Raw genomic sequence first — 18205 nt, 5'->3', positions numbered from 1 at the left:
GATTGCCTGAGCTCGGGAGTTCAAGACCAGCCTCGGCAACATGGTGAAACCCCATCTGTACTAAAAATACAAAAATTAGCTGGGCATGGTGGCACACGCCTGTAATTCCAGAAAAATCACTTGAACCCAGGAGACAGAGGTTACAGTGAGCTGAGATCGTGCTACTGCACTCAAGTCTGGGCAACAGAGTGAGACTCTATCACACACACACACACACACACACACACACACACATACAAGTGAATTTCCAGACCAGGGGCAGTGTTGCCAGTTGAAACAGAGGTGCAGGGCTGCCCTCATTCCTTCCGACCTTTCATTTACTACATATTCTATTTAATACATAGAGCATATATATTTAAAATTTGCGGCCGGGCGCGGTGGCTCAAGTCTGTAATCCCAGCACTTTGGGAGGCCGAGGCGGGTGGATCACAAGGTCGAGAGATCGAGACCATCCTGGTCAACATGGTGAAACCCCGTCTCTACTAAAAATACAAAAAATTAGCTGGGCATGGTGGCACATGCCTGTAATCCCAGCTACTCAGGAGGCTGAGGCAGGAGAATTGCCTGAACCCAGGAGGCGGAGGTTGCGGTGAGCCGAGATCACGCCATTGCACTCCAGCCTGGGTAACAAGAGCGAAACTCCGTCTCAAAAAAAAAAAAAAAAAAAAATTTGCCTTGCTTTAACTGCCTTCTCAAGGTGTGGATTGGGGCACACTATTTGATAGAGTACGGTCTCACTGTTTTTATATACCTGTTGGTGCCTGTTTTTGAAATTAGTTGGTATCTTCAGGGATTTAGCGACGTGAGAGCCTTTTAACCACCACTATCTTGTTTGGCTCCATACCCAGTCAGCCGTTATTGAATGTTATTTCAGTCCAGCAGCTGTCTGGTTTCTTCAGTGACTAAGTAATTTGGTACTCCCAGTGTCGATGGTGGCCTAAGTTGTAGAAAGAAAGGAAGGAAAAAGGAAAGAAAGAGAGAGAGGAAAAAAAAAAAAAAAAAGAAAGGGAGGGAGGGAGACCATCCAACTCCTGTCACCAGTTAAATAGCTCAAAATCAATCCAAAGTCTGTAGTGTAGTTTCCCTTGTTTACTGGAAAAATAGGCATTGCCTTCAGGTCCCGGGTCTACAACTAGTGACATAAATGTCTGACTCATATAAATTCTTGTAGGAACCCTCTGCCTGAATGTCTCTTTTTCCAGGGCTTCTTAGAAATAGAAATAACTTGTTTCACCCATCTCTACCTAAGAACTCCACAGATACCAAACTCCTTGAGGCTGGAAAGGACATGTAGAAGAGTCCTGACCTTGTGCCTCCTTTGCACCCATGAGGGATAATTATAAATAGGAAATTATCCAAGTCCTTATTTCCCTCAGAGTACACAGAACACTTTCCTTTTCCCTGCATTTCCCGGAGCAAATAGCAGAAGCACCGAGCACCTCCGTGGGAGAAAGGAGAAATGGCAGTGTGTTGTTTAAAAAAAAAAAAATAAGAAATCTGCTGTACAATCCAACTATTTAGTGAATTACAAATAGATTAATGCAGGCATTGAGTCCATTTCTTTTGGGCTGTTTCTTAAAATTTGCAAGTGAGCTTTAAGAAGAAATCACTTTAGTTGAAGAAAAAGTGGGATGTGTTGAGGCTGCATTTATACAGGCTCATGTGCATGTATGTATACAGATTATGTAATTTTTTTCCCCTAGGGACTCAATAGATCTTGATAATCCACAGGAGAACATTAAGGCCACCCAACTCCTGGAGGGCCTGGTGCAAGAGCTGCAGAAGAAGGCTGAACACCAGGTGGGGGAAGATGGGTTTTTACTGAAGATCAAGCTGGGGCACTACGCCACGCAGCTCCAGGTGGGTGTGGGCTCCAGGGTCACACTTCATTATCTTTCCTCGGAGGTCTTCTTCCTGTAGAGACTGACTTTCCTCCAGCCCAGCATCGTTGAGTTACACGTTACATGCATAAGGTTCTTAGTGTTTTGTTTTGGTCTGTTTGTTTTGTTTGTTTGTTTCACTTTTTATCTGAGAATAATTTCAAACTTCCAGAAAGTTACGAGAATCATACAAAGATTCCCCACCATCCCCAGATTCACATTTTGTTGACTTTTATGTTGTCTTATACTCCTCGCTGTCTCTCTACACACAACACATTTTTTAGCCACTGGAGAGTAAGTTGCATACCTTGTGTCCCTGCACTACTGAGTACCTCTGTGCCTTTTCTATTTTTAATCTTTATTTATTTATGTATATATTTTTGAGATGGAGTCTCGCTCTGTTGCCCAGGCTGGAATGTAGTGGCACAATCTCAGCTCACATGCAGTCTCCACCTCCCAGGTTGAAGTGATTCTCCTGCCTCAGCCTCCTGAGTAACTGGGATTACAGGAGCCCACCACCACACCTGGCAATTTTTTTTTTTTTTGTATTTTTAATAGAGATGGGGTTTTGCCATGTTGGCCACGATGGTCTTGAACTGCTGACCTCAGGTGATCTGCCCACCTTGGCCTCCCAAAGTTCAGGGATTACAGGCGTGAGCCAGCTTGCCTGGCCCCTCTGTGCATTTTCTAAGAATGAACCTTGTCTTGCATGGTTATAATACACTGATCATCTTCAGTAAATTTAGCATTGATATAATACTTTTAGGTACTCTTCTGGATTTCCTTTTTTATTTTTATTTTTTGAAATGGAGTTTTGCTCTTGTTGCAAAGAGCAAAAAGCTACTCGGGAGGCTAAGGCAGGAGAATTGCTTGAACCCATGAGGCGGAGGTTGCAGTAAACCAAGACCATGCCACTGCACTCCAGCCTGGGCGACAGAGTGAGACTCTGTCTCAAAAAGGAAATAATAATAATTCATGTACCCCCTACTTTTTAAAAATGAAATGTTCCTCATTCGGGGTTTGTCTGATGTTTCCTCATGATTATGTTCACGTTGCACATCTCCAAGTGGACTTCTAAACATAGTTGGCTGTCCACATCCGTGGGTTCTGCATCCTCCGATGCCACCAAAATATTTAGGAAAATAAAGAAAGTAACAATACAACAATTTTTAAAATACAAATAAAAAAAGATATGACAGAACAGCTATTTACATAGTATTTCTTTTGTATTAGATAGTATAAGCCATCTGTAGGTGGTTCAAAGTGTACAGAGGATTGCATGGGTTCTATGCAAACAATACCATTTTATATAAGGAACTTGATCATCTGCAGATTTTGGTATCCAAGAGGGTCCTGGAACCAGCCCCCACAGATACCAAGGAACAACTGTAGGTGACATTGTATCCTTCTCGGGTATCACACCCAGAGGCAGGGAGTGTCCCATGTCCCCTCAGTGGTATTAGTTTTGATTGCCCAGTTGAGGTGGTGTCCAGTTCCTCCTCTGGTAAGGCTTTTTTTTTTTTTCTTTTGAGATGGACTCTCGCTCTGTGGCCCAGGCTGGAGTACAATGGCATGATCTTGCTCACCACAACCTCCACGTCCTGGGTTCAAGCGATTCTCCTTCGTCAGTCTCCCAAGTAGCTGGGACTACAGGCAGGCACCACCATGCCCAGCTAATTTTTGTATTTTTAGTAGAGACAGGGTTTCACCTTGCTAGCCAGGCTGGTTTTGAAGTTTTGACCTCGTGATCCACCCACTTGAGCCTCCCAAAGTGCTGGGATTACAGGTGTGGGCCACCTCACCCAGCCCTGGTGAGGCTTTTAAAACTTACGTATTCCATTTTTGCCGGGTGCGGTGGCTCAAGCCTGTAATCCCAGCACTTTGGGAGGCCGAGGCGGGTGGATCACGAGGTCGAGAGATTGAGACCATCCTGGTCAACATGGTGAAACCCCGTCTCTACTAAAAATACAAAAAATTAGCTGGGCATGGTGGCGCGTGCCTGTAATCCCAGCTACTCAGGAGGCTGAGGCAGGAGAATTGCCTGAACCCAGGAAGCGGAGGTTGCGGTGAGCCGAGATCGCACCATTGCACTCCAGCCTGGGTAACAAGAGCGAAACTCCGTCTCAAAAAAAACAAAAAAAAAAAACAAAAAAAAAACTTACGTATTCCATTTTTAAGAATGTTCCCCGAGTACTTTAGGCAAATTAAGATGCAAGAAGTAAAACAGCATTTTGAGAGGCCGAAGAAGGTGGATCACCTGAGGTCAGGAGTTCCAGACCAGTCTGGCCAACATGGTGAAACCCCATCTCTACTAAAAAGACAAAAATTAGCCAGGCATCATGTCAGGTGCCCGTAATCCCAGCTACTTGGGAGGCTGAGGCAGGAGAATCGCTTACCACTTGAACCTGGGAGGCAGAGGTTGCAGTGAGCTGAGACTGCACCCCTACACTCCTGCCTGGGTAACAGAGCGAGACTATAAAGGAAAAAAAAAAAAACAGAAGTAGTAAAACGATCTGACCTTTTCACTGTAACTGGGTTTCCATGATGTGCCTCTTTTTCCCATTGGTATTGGAGGAGCAGTGTCTCCTGTAATTGTGCCCTCAGGTCCCTCAGGAGGCTCCCCATCCTGAAGCAGGGATAGGCTCCATAGTGTGGAGTGGCACAAAGTGATATCTGCTGTTGGATTCTTTCAGAACACGTATGACCGCTGCCCCATGGAGCTGGTCCGCTGCATCCGCCATATATTGTACAATGAACAGAGGTTGGTCCGAGAAGCCAACAATGTGAGTGTCCCGTGGGGATGGGGAGGGCATTCGGGAAGTCTTTTCTTACCCACCTCCCTCTGGACCCACCTTTGTCAAGGTGACTCAGGTGTACTATCGGTGTCTCTTTAAAAAGAACATCGTCCTAAGGGGCACAAAAGAAATAGGAGACGTGACTGAGTGTGGCGCAGCACTTTGGGAGGCTGAGGCAGGCAGATCGCTTGAGCCCAGGAGTTGGAGACCACCCTGGGCAACATGGTGAAACCCCATCTCTACCAATAATAAAAAAAAAAATTGGCTGGGCATGGTGGCACACTCCTGTAGTCCCAGCTGTTTGGAAAGCTGAGGTGGGAAGATCACTTGAGCCCAGGAGGTAGAGGCTGCAGTGAGCCATGATTGCACCACTGCACTCCAGCCTGGGTGATGGAGTGAGACCCTGTCTCAAAAAAAAAAAAAAAAAGAAGAAGAAGAAGAAGAAGAAATTGAAGACGTGGTCTCTGATCTTCACTGATTTATAACCTTGATGAGCTTGCAACCACAAAACAATACGAACAAGTGCAAAGTAATTTGACCTCAGCTGAATAATTTTTAGTAAAGGCATGCTCATATTCAGGTGAGAATGCTTAGCCCCTGAATCAGGTGTGGAATGAGTGGTCCGACCAGGTCACTTACAGGGCTGGATCCACAGAGACCTTGTTTATGCTTCCCCCATCACTTCATTTGGGGGTCTCCAGGATGCCTGTGAGAGGTCTGGCCTCTTCCGTGGTGGAGGCAGATGATGGCATCACGAGGCTGTCCTGAATGGGGACACAGCTGATGTGTGTTCACATGGCCCACTCCCCACAGCCTCTCTAATGCTTAATGCCATCCTTGCCCTGGGTCGTGAGTGGAAGGGGAATCACTTCACCTCCTCATTAGTTGGAAAACCCAGGTGACCCTGAAACAGGTTACATTCTAGTCTCTCCAAAGGTAATTTGATAGATCCTGTTTGGGATACTCTGGTGGAGGTCAGATCTGCAGTGGAAGCTTCTCCCATGCTTTGTAATTTGAAGCATGATCTGTCCACTCACCTGTTTCTCACTTTTCGTACCCTACCCTATATCTTACACATGATGTTTGCTATTTCTCCAACTAAAAATTTACCTTTTGGGATCTTAGCCCGGTTGTAGGAGCTGGCATAAGCTTTTCCTGGGGATTAAGGCCTCAGCTTCCTGCCATTCCCACTGCCCTGCACTGCCCCCCATCTGTTCCCAGGGTAGTTCTCCGGCTGGAAACCTTGCTGACACCATGTCCCAGAAACACCTGCAGATCAACCAGACGTTTGAGGAGCTGCGACTCGTCACGCAGGACACAGAGAATGAGCTGAAGAAGCTTCAACAGACTCAGGAGTACTTCATCATCCAGTACCAGGAGAGCCTGAGGATCCAAGGTGAGGCTCGGTGTGGGGAGCCATGTGTGGGCTGAGGAGGGTGGGTGGGGGACTAGAAAGCAGCTCTGGTGAGGTTGGGAGAAAGCCCATTTCCATTCAGAGGCGGTGACCTTTCTCTGAATAGCAGGGACTTGTCTGCATTGAAGACAGTGCTGAGAGGATGGGGGTTAGAAAGGGGAGATGACAGGGCACCTGCCCTTGAGTGCGGGTCTCACTCAGGTCCCCAGATCCAGGGAGCTCTGCGCTGCCAGGGAAAACATTTCCTCTTTTTAGAAGGAGCTCACAGTCTAAATACTCGAAGACATAATACTTTTGTATATAGTAGGCATATTAGATGTTGAGCTTTTTTGGTGCTAGGCATACAGAAATTTTAAAAAAAAGTTGCGCTTTACTGAAATGATAAATAGAAATTATGTAATTACATGTTTAAAAAAATTTCTAGTTGGGCTCGGTGGCTCACACCTATAATCCCAGCACTTTGGGAGGCTGAGGCCATCAGATCACCTGAGGTCAGACGTTCGAGACCAGCCTGGCCAACGTGGTGAAACCTCGTCTCTACTAAAAATACAAAATTAGTTGGGCATGGTGGCACACGCCTGTAATCCCAGCCACTTGGGAAGCTGAGGCAGGGGAATCGCTTGAACCCGGAAGGTGAAGGTTGCAGTGAGCCAAGATCTCACTATTGCACTCCAGCTTGGGTAAAAAGAGCAAAACTCTGTCTCAAAAAAAAAAAAAAATTATAAGCTGGAAGTGGTTTTGCACACCTATAATCCTGGTGCTTTGGGAGGCCAAGACAGGAGGATCACTTGAGGCCAGTAGTTTCAGACTAGCTTGGGCAATATAGCAAGAGCCTACTGTCTCTAAGAGGGAAAAACCTTTCTAAGCAGGGACAGTGTAAGTACTAAGGATCCGTATTTGTGGTAACTTGACTTCTAATATTCTGTGCAGTTATTCACAGAGGTCTTCCTGGAACAGAGTACACTGACGCAGCTTAGGTAGCCCCTATGGACAAAGCTCCCCTAGCCTGGTATGAATCCTGCTTAGTACTTGGGGTACAGAGAGCTTCAGTCTCTGTGAGGCTGTGGAGCCCCACCAGCGCCCCCTCTTGACCCTGTAGCAATTTGGCAGTTTGAGCTTTAATAGTTTCCTCTCTCTGCTTCCATGCCCAGTTCAGAGTCTCAGGGAAGCCTTATCTCAGCCACCCAGCCCCTGCAAACACACACACACAGCACGTGCTCCTCTCAGTCAATGTATGTAGGCTCCATCTTATGTCTGTAGGGATATTACTTATTTACTCTTTGTCTCCTCCACTGGAATATAAATCTTTGAGAAGGGACTGTATCTTTTATCTCTGTACACTGAAGCCAGCACAGTGCTGGAAACTTAACAGTTACTGAGTCACGGTTGACTAGTTGATTCTAGTATGTCTTCCTGTTATCTGAACCTATCCCAGACTGGCCCTAGAAGAAGGGCAGCTCCTTCTGAGAATGGAAACGGGAGATTTCGGGCTGTTCTTCCTACCCAAGTCCTTAGACCGTCAACAGTGGTTCTGATCCCACACCTGGGTTTTCTGTTTCCTGGGCACGGTGATGGATTAGGTTTGGATCCATCATGCAATGTCTCCTCAGTCCCGTTTGTCAAGTTCACTCAGCAGAAACACAGACTGTTGATCTGTTTGTGCCAGGGAAGGCTCAGCTGCCTCCAGTGGGGTAGGGAAATTGCTTCCCATCTCCCTGGCCTCCTTCCCGAAAGCTTCCGCAAATTTCCAAGAGAGACATAAGTGGGTCTGTTGCATAGGAAGGCTGGGCCCTGGGATCACCACCACCCTCCCTGTGGCTGGGCAGGATTCCCGAGGTAGCTGTGCAGACACCTTGGATCTGTCCGTGCCTGGATGGTCCTCTTCATGCTGGATACCTGCAGTGAGACTGGAGCCATATTTTGGAGTTCTAGCTCTGGGCTGCTCCTGGCTGCCTAGAGTTGCTTTTGTCTGTCCCAGCTTGTGCATCGTATGGGGGCAGGGCTGGGGTCAGGGTGATGTGGCCTTCAGGGGCCAGCCAGGAGCTCCACCAAGACATGCCGGTGTGCACATCTTCTGACTCAGCTCAAGCAAGGACACTGGGCTGTTGAGAAGGTGACAGGAGATTAATAGTCCCAGCATGGGTGACAGGGGCTGTCTTTGGGAGGTGGGGCGGGCCTGCCTGTGGTGGCTGTAACTGTAGCTGAGGACATGTTTAGTTCCTTTGGCTGCATTATTCATACACAGGTGTTCCTGTGTGCCACATTCCCTGTGCCTTACGTATTTCATAATGGATACTTTTTGAAAAGGTAGTGAGGCCTGACTTACTCCCTGTCCCGCCATCGATGAGACTGCTCACAGCTGGTGTGGCGAGAAGCCACCTCCCTTTGGCCTCCCTTTCCTGAGAGAATCTGGGTGGCTCTGCCTCTCCAATGGGCCCTGGACATGCTCTCCCTCTGCTGTCTGTCTGTCTCCCCTGGTTGGTCATCTGGGCTCACAGTCATGCTGGGCCCCTTCCAGCCCCTCGAGAAGTTCATCCTCCCCTGAGGTGGAACTGCTGTGCTCAGAGATGAAACAGAGCCAGGGCTGGGGGTCCCTTAGGAGGCCTTGCTGTAGAGGAATGGGGCCGAGCACCTGCTTGTCTCTGTCACTTCTCTCTGTCCCATTCCCCGTTAGACAAGAAAGATGAATCTCACACAGAGCTCACCCATGCCAGGCAGTCTTTTGGCATCTTCCATGTCCTCATGTATTTAATCTTCAAGCACCCCACTGAGGCAGGTGCCGAGATTCCCCTGTTTTACATGTGGGGAAGCTGAGGCACAGCAAAGGAAAGCATTTTGCCCACATTCACTCACAGCCAAGGTCACGGGCACACTTCCACCCTAAGCAGCTTGGCCCTGCCAGGCCGTGAGAAGAGGGCTGGCAGCCCTGTGGGGCAGGCAGACAGGAGACAGGCAGGCCTCCTCCCCCGCTGCCCCAGCACCCCGTGTGCCCGCAGAGGGGACGCTCAGAGTCAGGGCAAGCAGGGCCCAGAGGTGCCTCCTGAGGCACACATTCGTCTTGGTGCCCCTGGCTGTCAGGAACCCTGACTCGCCCTTGTTGCAGCCTCTGGGCCCGGGAGGGTGTCGCTCCAGAACAAGCAAGTGGGCTCCTCTGGGCCTCCTGTTGGATGCTGGGAGGTGACAGTCATGGTGCCCTGTCCCCTCCTCTAGCTCAGTTTGCCACGCTGGGCCAGCTGAGCCCCCAGGAGCGTCTGAGCCGGGAGTCGGCGCTCCAGCAGAAGCAGGTGTCCCTGGAGGCCTGGCTGCAGCGCGAGGCGCAGACGCTACAGCAGTACCGCCTGGTGAGTGGGGTCCTGGGCCTCTCCTGGGCATGGGTGCCACAAAGCCAGCCTCTGGGGACCCGAGGAAGGGCTGGGACCGGGATGAGAGCAGAACCTGGGAGGGCAGAAGGCCTTTTTACCTGGGGGCCATGCGAGGCAGAGCAGCCTGGGGAGAGAGAAGGGCCTGGGCCCCGCCCTGCCATTTCCCAGGATGGCCCTGCGGGGTTCTCTGGGGGCCCAGAAGGGGCTGTTCTCCTCCCTCCCTCAGGAGCTGGCCGAGAAGCACCAGAAGACCCTGCAGCTGCTGCGGAAGCAACAGACCATCATCCTGGATGACGAGCTGATCCAGTGGAAGCGGCGGCAGCAGCTGGCGGGGAACGGCGGGCCCCCCGAGGGCAGCCTGGACGTGCTACAATCTTGGTAACGGTGTGGGGCGGCCAGCGGGCAGGGCAGGAGGGGCTGCGGGGACCCCGACTGCTTCTGCCTCCTGCGCTGGCTCCTGCAGCAGGCCCCCTCCGTCCTGGGACAGCTCGTTTCTGTAGGGGTCTGGGTCCTGATTCAGCCTTTGGTCCGCCGTCCAGTGCCACCTCCCCCAGGAAGGGGGCTGCTGTCCTGCGGGTAGGACAGGACTCGGGTGTGTGGAGTGACGTTCAGACCGGTTGGGCCTAGTCAGGGTCCCCTCCTGTGAGCGTCTCTCATTCTTTGCGGCAGGGAGCTCTGCTCTTGCTGTGGGTGGGAAGTGTGGGGAAAGCACAGAGCCTTCCTGGGGGAGGAGGAGCCGTGTCTTGGGGCTGGGCTCTGGCCTGGAGTCTGTGCGGAAAAGCCACTGTCCTGTTGGCCTTGGGGCTCCGTGCAGGTGTGAGAAGTTGGCCGAGATCATCTGGCAGAACCGGCAGCAGATCCGCAGGGCTGAGCACCTCTGCCAGCAGCTGCCCATCCCCGGCCCAGTGGAGGAGATGCTGGCCGAGGTCAACGCCACCATCACGGACATCATCTCAGCCCTGGTGACCAGGTGACGGCTGCCTGTTGGCCATGCCCAGGGGCTTGGGGCAGCTCCCCTGGGGTGGGCGTGTGGGGGCCGCAGGTGCTTCCCAGACCAGCAGCTTCACCTTCATCCTTGTCTCTCTTGGCTTCTCATCCCTCCCCACTCCGTCTCCAGTTCCTGTGGCTGCTGGATGCCGCCCTTGCCCAGTTTCTCTTGTAGATACTGCAAGGGGTGCCCTTGGGTGGCAGCCCATGCCAGCTGCTGCGTTCATCTCACTCCCCCTCTCCAGCCTCTCCCTGGACTGTCACAGCTTCCTTGGGAACAGAGGTTGTGCCGTGCTCTTCCTCACCTGCTGAGCCCCTCGGGAGGCAGCCCCACTCCCACCACAGAGGGACCGAGACCCCCTTCCCCTGAGCCAGCCCCTTATCGAGCGTCCGTCCCTGTGTCCCCTGCAGCACATTCATCATTGAGAAGCAGCCCCCTCAGGTCCTGAAGACCCAGACCAAGTTTGCAGCCACCGTGCGCCTGCTGGTGGGCGGGAAGCTGAACGTGCACATGAACCCCCCCCAGGTGAAGGCGACCATCATCAGTGAGCAGCAGGCCAAGTCTCTGCTCAAGAACGAGAATACCCGCAAGTAATTGTGCAGCTGCTTCTCCTTCCCTGCTGCTTGTCTCACGTCCTGGCAACAGGAGAAAAGAATTCTGCCTCCTGTATCAGATCCCTGTCTCCCTCTCTGGCCTCTTCTGGCTGTCAGAGAAGAAATATAAGGAAGTTATTGGGCTGGGCCTGGTGACTCATACCTGTAATCCCAGCGCTTTGGGAGGCCGAGGTGGGCAGATCACCTGAGGTCAGGAGTTCAAGACCAGCCTGGCCAACCTGGCGAAACCCCGTCTCTACTAAAAATACAAAAAATTAGTTGGGCATGGTGGTAAGCACTGTAATTCCAGCTACTCTTGAGCTTGGGACAGGAGAATCGCTTAAACCCAGGTGGTAAAAGTTGCTGTGAGCCAAGGTTGTGCCACTACACTCCAGCCTGGGCAAAAGCAAAACTCCATCTCAAAAAAAAAAAAAAACCAGGTTCTTCGATGAACTGTTTTCTGTGAATATTGTTTGATTTTGTTTCATTTTGTAGTGGTATGTCTGAGAAAATTACATATGTGTTATATAGCTAACATATCCTTTAAAGGATGTACATTTTTAGCAACCTTCTCTATTTCCTGCTACCCCAAATTATATTATGTACCTCGCGTGTCCTGAGTCCCTGGCCTGGGTTTGGAGCTGATCTCTCTCTGATTTGCAGTGATTACAGCGGTGAGATCTTGAACAACTGCTGCGTGATGGAGTACCACCAAGCCACGGGCACCCTTAGTGCCCACTTCAGGAACATGGTGAGGGTGGAAGAAGAGGAAGAATGAATGTTTTCCAGTTCTTAGAGAACAACTTTCATCTATGTCTCATATTCCTCCTTTGCAGTCCCTAAAACGAATTAAGAGGTCAGACCGTCGTGGCGCAGAGTCGGTGACAGAAGAAAAGTTTACAATCCTGTTCGAATCCCAGTTCAGTGTTGGTGGAAATGAGCTGGTTTTTCAAGTCAAGGTAAAGCCTTCCCTCAGCTCTGTGTGTGTGTGTTTGTGGCGGTGAGGGGGGTTGTACTTCATTTTATTAAAGAATTTTTTTTTAATCACACAGCATCTTCTTCTTTTTGACTGTTGGTAAACTGGAAATGGACTGACCTCACACTGAGAACTGTATCTCTTAGATTCTCTTAAGACATGAACAAAGGCCAGGCACAGTGGCTGACGCCTATAATCCCAGCATTTTGGGAGGCTGAGGCAGACAGATCACTGAGGTCAGGAGTTCAAGACCAGCCTGGCTAACACAGTGAAACCCTGTCTCTACTAAAAATTTAGCCAGGCATGGTGGTGTTCACCTGTAATCTCATCTACTCAGGATGCTGAGAGGGGAGAATCACTTGAACCCAGGAGGCTGAGGTTGCAGTGAACTGAGATCGCGCCACTGCACTCCAGCCTGGGCAAAAGGGTGAGACCCTGTCTCAAAAAACAAAACAAAACAAAACAAAACATGAACAAGCAAGGCCCAGTGCAGTGCTCACACCTCTAATCTCAACACTTTGGGAGGCTGAGGCAGGAAGATTGCTTGAATTCAGGAGTTCAAGACCAGCCTGGGCAACATAGTGAGACCTTGTCTCGACCAAAAAATTAAAATTAAAATTAAACATGAACAAACAGTAATGAACTGAACTAGTTGGACAGATAGACTACAAAATGGATTATGAGAAACATTACTCGGAACGAATTTGAGTAGAGGTTGGGGTAAGTTTTACACATTTGTTATTTGTAATTTTTTTCCCAGAAATGTCTCCAGTAGTCTCTTTTGTCTCTCCTGTTCTCCATGTAACTTTGAGACACTTTATCCTTCAGAAATATCTAAGCAACATTGCTTATAAAATATTTAAAATTTCTAAGATTGTGCCAGGGTGAAAAGTCATATTATTCCCGGGGCTGTTTAGATTCTGCATCTGAGAAGAACGTTCACTGAAACTTAGAAAAGGAAAGTGTTGTGATAGTCAGAGAAGGAGAAGAACTTGAGGCTTGTGGGCGCTCAGCCTTCTCTTGTGTGTTTTTAGACCCTGTCCCTACCAGTGGTGGTGATTGTTCATGGCAGCCAGGACAATAATGCGACAGCCACCGTTCTCTGGGACAATGCTTTTGCAGAGCCGGTGAGTGGTTTCCTCAGGCATGTGGGACTCCAAATCAATGCCAGTGTCATGAACCTCATTTATGTATTATCCCTTTAAAAAGCATAAGAGCCGGGCACGGTGGTTCACACCTGTCATCCCAGTACTTTGGGAGGCCGAGGTGGGTGGATCACAAGGTTGAGGTGGTCAGATCACAAGGTCAAGAGATCAAAACCATCCTAACCAACATGGTGAAATCCCATCTCTATTAAAAATAAAAAAAAATTAGCTGGGCATGGTGGTGCATGCCTGTAGTCTCAGCTACTTGGGAGGCTGAGACAGAAGAATCACTTGAACCCGGGAGGCAGAGGTTGCAGTGAGCCGAGATCACACCACTGCACTCCAGCCTGGGCGACAGAGCAAGACTCTGTCTTAAAAAAAAAAAAAAAAAAAATTAGCTGGGCATGGTGGTGCGTGCCTGTAATCCCAGCTACTCAGGAGGCTGAGGCAGGAGAATTGCCTGAACCCAGGAGGCAGAGGATGCGGTGAGCCGAGATCGCGCCATTGCACTCCAGCCTGGGTAACGAGCGAAACTCCGTCTCAAAAAAAAAAAAAAAAAAAAAAAAAAAAAGCACTGGAAAAGGCTGGGTGCAGTGGCTCATGCATATAATCCCAGCACTTTGGGAAGCTGAGGCAGGTGCATCACCTGAGGTCAGGAATTTGAGACCAGCCTGACCAACATGGTGAAACCCTGTCTTTTATTTTAAAAAAAAAAGAAAAGAAAAGAAAAATTAACCAGGCATGGTACACCAGCCTGTAGTCCCAGCTACTTGGGAGGCTGAAGCGGGAGGATTGCTTGGGCCCAGAAGGTCCAGACCGCAGTGAGCCAAGATCACGCCTCTATCTTCCAGCCCAGGTGACAAGGCAACACCCTGTCTCAAAAAAAAAAAAAAAAAATTTTTTTTTTTTTACTAGACAAAGGTCTATTTGTTACATATTTTCAACAGAGACGAGTCCATGAAAGCATGATAAAAGGGTTATTATTTGGGATATAAGAGTATGTCCTCTAAGTATGTCCAACAGACCTTGACTATGTTTTGTTTTGTGGCTATTAGAACATAGGATTTGACTGTTAGTTCAGCAGCTCATTTACAAAACAGCATGGATTGCATGGGTTACCTTCCAGTTGTGTGTAAAGAAGGTAAAATGGAACCTTCTGGTTCATGTGGAGAGGCTTAACATTTCCCAGCAGCCCTCTTTCAAGAACAATATTTTACTGCAAAGGTGAGATTTTTAAAAGAGATTCTACCATGTTTCACTTACAAACCTTGAATTGGAGGCTCCTTTTTGAAAATATCTGCCTCCCTCTTGTCCTGATAAGCCTCCTGGATAAGATGCTCACATCTCTCATTTCCTTCCTGCCTGTACACAGATCCACTCTCTGTGTAACTTCCGCATCTCCTGTACCATGTAATTACTGAAGTATCTTGTCTAAATAAATAAGCATTTTTTTAAATTCTGTTATTTTTATTTTATAAATAAGCATTTTTAACATTGTCAGCTATGTTAATGACTACTGTATATCTTATGCTGCTTTATTTTTTTAATTTTTGAGATGGAATCTCCCTCTGTCACCCAGGCTGGAGTACAGTGGCATGATCTTGGCTCACTGCAGCTTCTGCCTCCTGGGTTCAAGCTATTCTGCCTCAACCTTCCAAGAAGCTGGGATTACAGGCATGTGCCACCACACCCAGTTAATTTTTTGTATTTTTAGTAGAGACCGGGTCTCACCATGTTGGCCAGGCTGGTCTCAAACTCCTGACCTCAGGTGATCCACCCACCTCAGCCTCCCAAAGTGTGGGAATTACAGGCGTGAGCCACTACATCCAGCCAATCTTATGCTATTTTAAAATAAAGACTTTTGGCCAGACACGGTGGCTCACGCCTGTAATCCCCGCACTTTGGGAGGCCGAGGTGGGCAGATCACCTGAGGTCAGGAGTTTGAGACCAGCCTGGCCAACATGGTGAGACCCCCATCTCTACTAAAAGTACAAAAATTAGCTGGACGTGGTGGCACGTGCCTGTAATCCCAGCTACTCGGGAGGCTGAAGCAGGAGAATCACTTGAATCCTGGAGGCAGAGGTTGCAGTGACCTGAGATCATGCCACTGCACTCCAGTCTGGGCAACACAATGAGACTCTGTCTCTAAAAACTAAAAACTGAAAAATAAAATAAAGACCTGTGGCCAGCCACGGTGGCTCATGCCTGCAATCCCAGCACTTTGGGAGGCCAAGACAGGTGGATCACTTGAGCCCAGGAATTTGATTCCAGCCTGGTCACATGGCAAAACCCTGCCTCTACAAAAAATACAAAAATTAGGCTGGTGTGGTGGTGTGTGCCTGTGGTTCCAGCTGTTTGAGAGGCTGAGGTGGGAAAATTGCTTGAATCAAGGAGGCAGAGATTGCAGTGAGCCAAGACTGAGCCACTGCACTCCAGCCTGATGACAGAGCAAGACCTTACTCCGAAAAGAAATTACTTGTGGCAATTTATTCTCCAGGGGTATTTGCCTGTGTGTCCTGTGGGTCAAATAACGTAAGAATATTGCAGCATTGTTAGTAATAGCTAAAGATAAGCTATTACACTGATGCCCATCTACAGGAGTCTGGTAAAATTTCTTTATGTGCTGATATGAGGTCTCCCCAATGGAGTATTCAGTGAAAAGAGGAAGATGCAGAACATGTGGATTTTGTGCTACCATTTATTAAAAAAAGAAAAATCATATGTCATTGCTGGCATGCTTAGAATATCTTTGGTGGTATGCACAGGAAACTATGTTAGGTACCTTTAAGGAAAAGAGCCAGGTTGCTGGGAGACAGGGATAGGGGAGTGACTTCACTGTGTAGCCATCTATGCCTTTTGAATTTTAAGTCATGTGAAAATCACCTATGAAAAAAAATTTATAACAAAATGGAGTACTAGGACTAAAATGGATTGAAAAGCAGTTTATTAAAAATTAATATTCTAACCTATTTCTCAGTCAAACTGTCCAGCTCACAATTTCCACTCTTTCATACCAAGTTGTTTTACTTTGAGCTGGAGTTCTTGGCAGAAGGAGTCGAGGGCACGGATTCCATGTGTGTGCACACATGCTTATACGTGTACACACATACGCGCACACACTCTCTCCTCGTACCTAGAGGACCAGTCTTTCAGATTTCTAAATTCCTAAGGTGATTACAGTCCAAGAGCCGGACCTTGGTTATGTTTTGGTTTGTGGCTGTGAGAACAAAGGATTTGATTGTTAATTCAGTAGCTCATTTACAAAACAGCATAGATAGCATGGGTTACCTTCTAGTTGTGTGTAAAGAAGATGAAATGGAACCTCCTGAATTTCAGGGGACTTCGTACCCCAACAGAGTCCGAATTTACCCTCAGGCTGCCCTGCAAGACAAATGTGTGTATCCACCCCCAGCCATCAGGGTTTTTCTTCTGTGGCTTGAGGGAATAAATCATGCAACTGTTTTGTCATAAGATTCTGGCCTCTCTCCCTCTCAGGGCAGAGTGCCATTTGCCGTGCCTGACAAAGTGCTGTGGCCGCAGCTGTGTGAGGCGCTCAACATGAAATTCAAGGCCGAAGTGCAGAGCAACCGGGGCCTGACCAAGGAGAACCTCGTGTTCCTGGCGCAGAAACTGTTCAACAACAGCAGCAGCCACCTGGAGGATTACAGCGGCCTGTCCGTGTCCTGGTCCCAGTTCAACAGGGTGAGGGGCCCGGCCACCAGCCTCTGTTAGATCAGTCCCTCCCAGCCAGACACCCTCAGGAGTCTCCCTGCCCACGCCTTTATTCTTCCTGTCTTTAATAGACATACCAAAAGTAGCAGAAGCTTCTGACTAGATGGGCAACTTGAGAGTTACCCAGGTCACGTGTAGAAAATTACATCTTTGCACATTTTAAATAAGTTGGGCTTTGTCTACAGTTCATGCAGTTTCTTCCTTTGTAAAGGAAAGAGAGTAAAGCACACGTTCACATAGCTCATCAGAAGCAAAGCTTTTGAAGTGATTCGAGCTCCAGTGCTCTTTCCCCTTCGCTTTCTTATGTTCCCCGATGTGTAATGCCAGATTAGGCTCCTATGGGACCCTCAACCCACACAAGGGGATGCTGATGAAAGAAACTTCTCTAGCATCTGGTAATTCAGATGTCACTTTGATTTTTATTGATTGATTGATCGATTTTTGAGACAGTCTCACTGTGGTGTGAAGAGTGCAGTGGTGCCATCTTGGCACTATCTTGCAAGCAATTCTCCTGCCTCAGCCTCCCAAGTAGGTGGGATTACAGGTGCCTGCCACCACGCCCAGCTAATTTTTGTATTTTTAGGGGAGACAGGGTTGCACCATGTTGGCCAGGCTGGTCTCAAACTCCTGACCTCAAGTGATCTGCCCACCTCAGCCTCCCAAAGTGCTGGGATTACAGGCATGAGCGACCACTCCCGGCTGTCCCTTTGATTTTCATTTAACTTTTGTTTCTTTTCCTACACCCTCACCCCCAAGGTGTTTGAAACGTCCTTAATTTGGAGCTTAACAATGTGCTATTCTCAGAAGCTCCCAGATGATACTGATGCTGCTGGTCACAGACCACACATCGAAACTAGGAAGGGGACAGGTCAGCCCAGCCCCGGGTGGAAGTGTCTATAGCACGAGTCCTCTGGGTGTTGGTAACTGCAGTTTGGTATTTTCCTCTTCTTCCCTCTTTTCCTCTCCATTCCATTTTTCGGTTGTGGAACCATTAGGTGAAACTCAGGTCTGCCTCTGACAAGTGTAGATGTTTGCTTCCCATTTAATTTTTCCAGTTAAAGTATGTGTGTAATATGCCAAGTGTTAACTTTTGTTTTCTTGCGTTCACTACTATTGTATCTCCAACCAGGAGAATTTACCAGGACGGAATTACACTTTCTGGCAATGGTTTGATGGTGTGATGGAAGTGTTAAAAAAACATCTCAAGCCTCATTGGAATGATGGGTGAGAATCATTATTTCTTAAGGCACCAACAGAACCCAAAGGTCTTCTTTCTGGCATCAATAAGTCACACTCTGCTTCTGTCCTTTGTCCTTGGTG

General features: G+C 48.4%; 1 protein-coding gene across 6 annotated transcripts in view; it reads left to right on the top strand.

The window, feature by feature from the left end:
* Positions 1 to 18205, top strand: part of STAT5B (signal transducer and activator of transcription 5B) — an 81025-nt gene that overhangs the window by 51730 nt on the left and 11090 nt on the right. For 4 of the 6 annotated variants that reach the window (XM_039476485.2, XM_074388729.1, XM_074388730.1 and 1 more), the window contains 12 exons: positions 1704 to 1860; positions 4574 to 4663; positions 5897 to 6071; positions 9300 to 9430; positions 9678 to 9829; positions 10266 to 10421; positions 10850 to 11029; positions 11696 to 11783; positions 11869 to 11991; positions 13043 to 13135; positions 16649 to 16855; positions 18015 to 18109. In XM_039476485.2, the coding sequence (XP_039332419.2) occupies positions 1704 to 1860; positions 4574 to 4663; positions 5897 to 6071; positions 9300 to 9430; positions 9678 to 9829; positions 10266 to 10421; positions 10850 to 11029; positions 11696 to 11783; positions 11869 to 11991; positions 13043 to 13135; positions 16649 to 16855; positions 18015 to 18109 (1647 nt within the window). The remainder of the gene's footprint in view (positions 1 to 1703; positions 1861 to 4573; positions 4664 to 5896; positions 6072 to 9299; positions 9431 to 9677; positions 9830 to 10265; positions 10422 to 10849; positions 11030 to 11695; positions 11784 to 11868; positions 11992 to 13042; positions 13136 to 16648; positions 16856 to 18014; positions 18110 to 18205) is intronic. The other 2 variants (XM_010330608.3, XM_074388732.1) reach the window with 2 other exon arrangements.

This window comes from Saimiri boliviensis, chromosome 17 (genome assembly GCF_048565385.1).
Source record: "Saimiri boliviensis isolate mSaiBol1 chromosome 17, mSaiBol1.pri, whole genome shotgun sequence".
Classification (NCBI taxonomy): Eukaryota; Metazoa; Chordata; class Mammalia; order Primates; family Cebidae; genus Saimiri; species Saimiri boliviensis.
The sequence above is the reverse complement of the archived record's forward strand: the minus strand, read 5'-3'. Positions and strand labels throughout refer to the sequence as shown.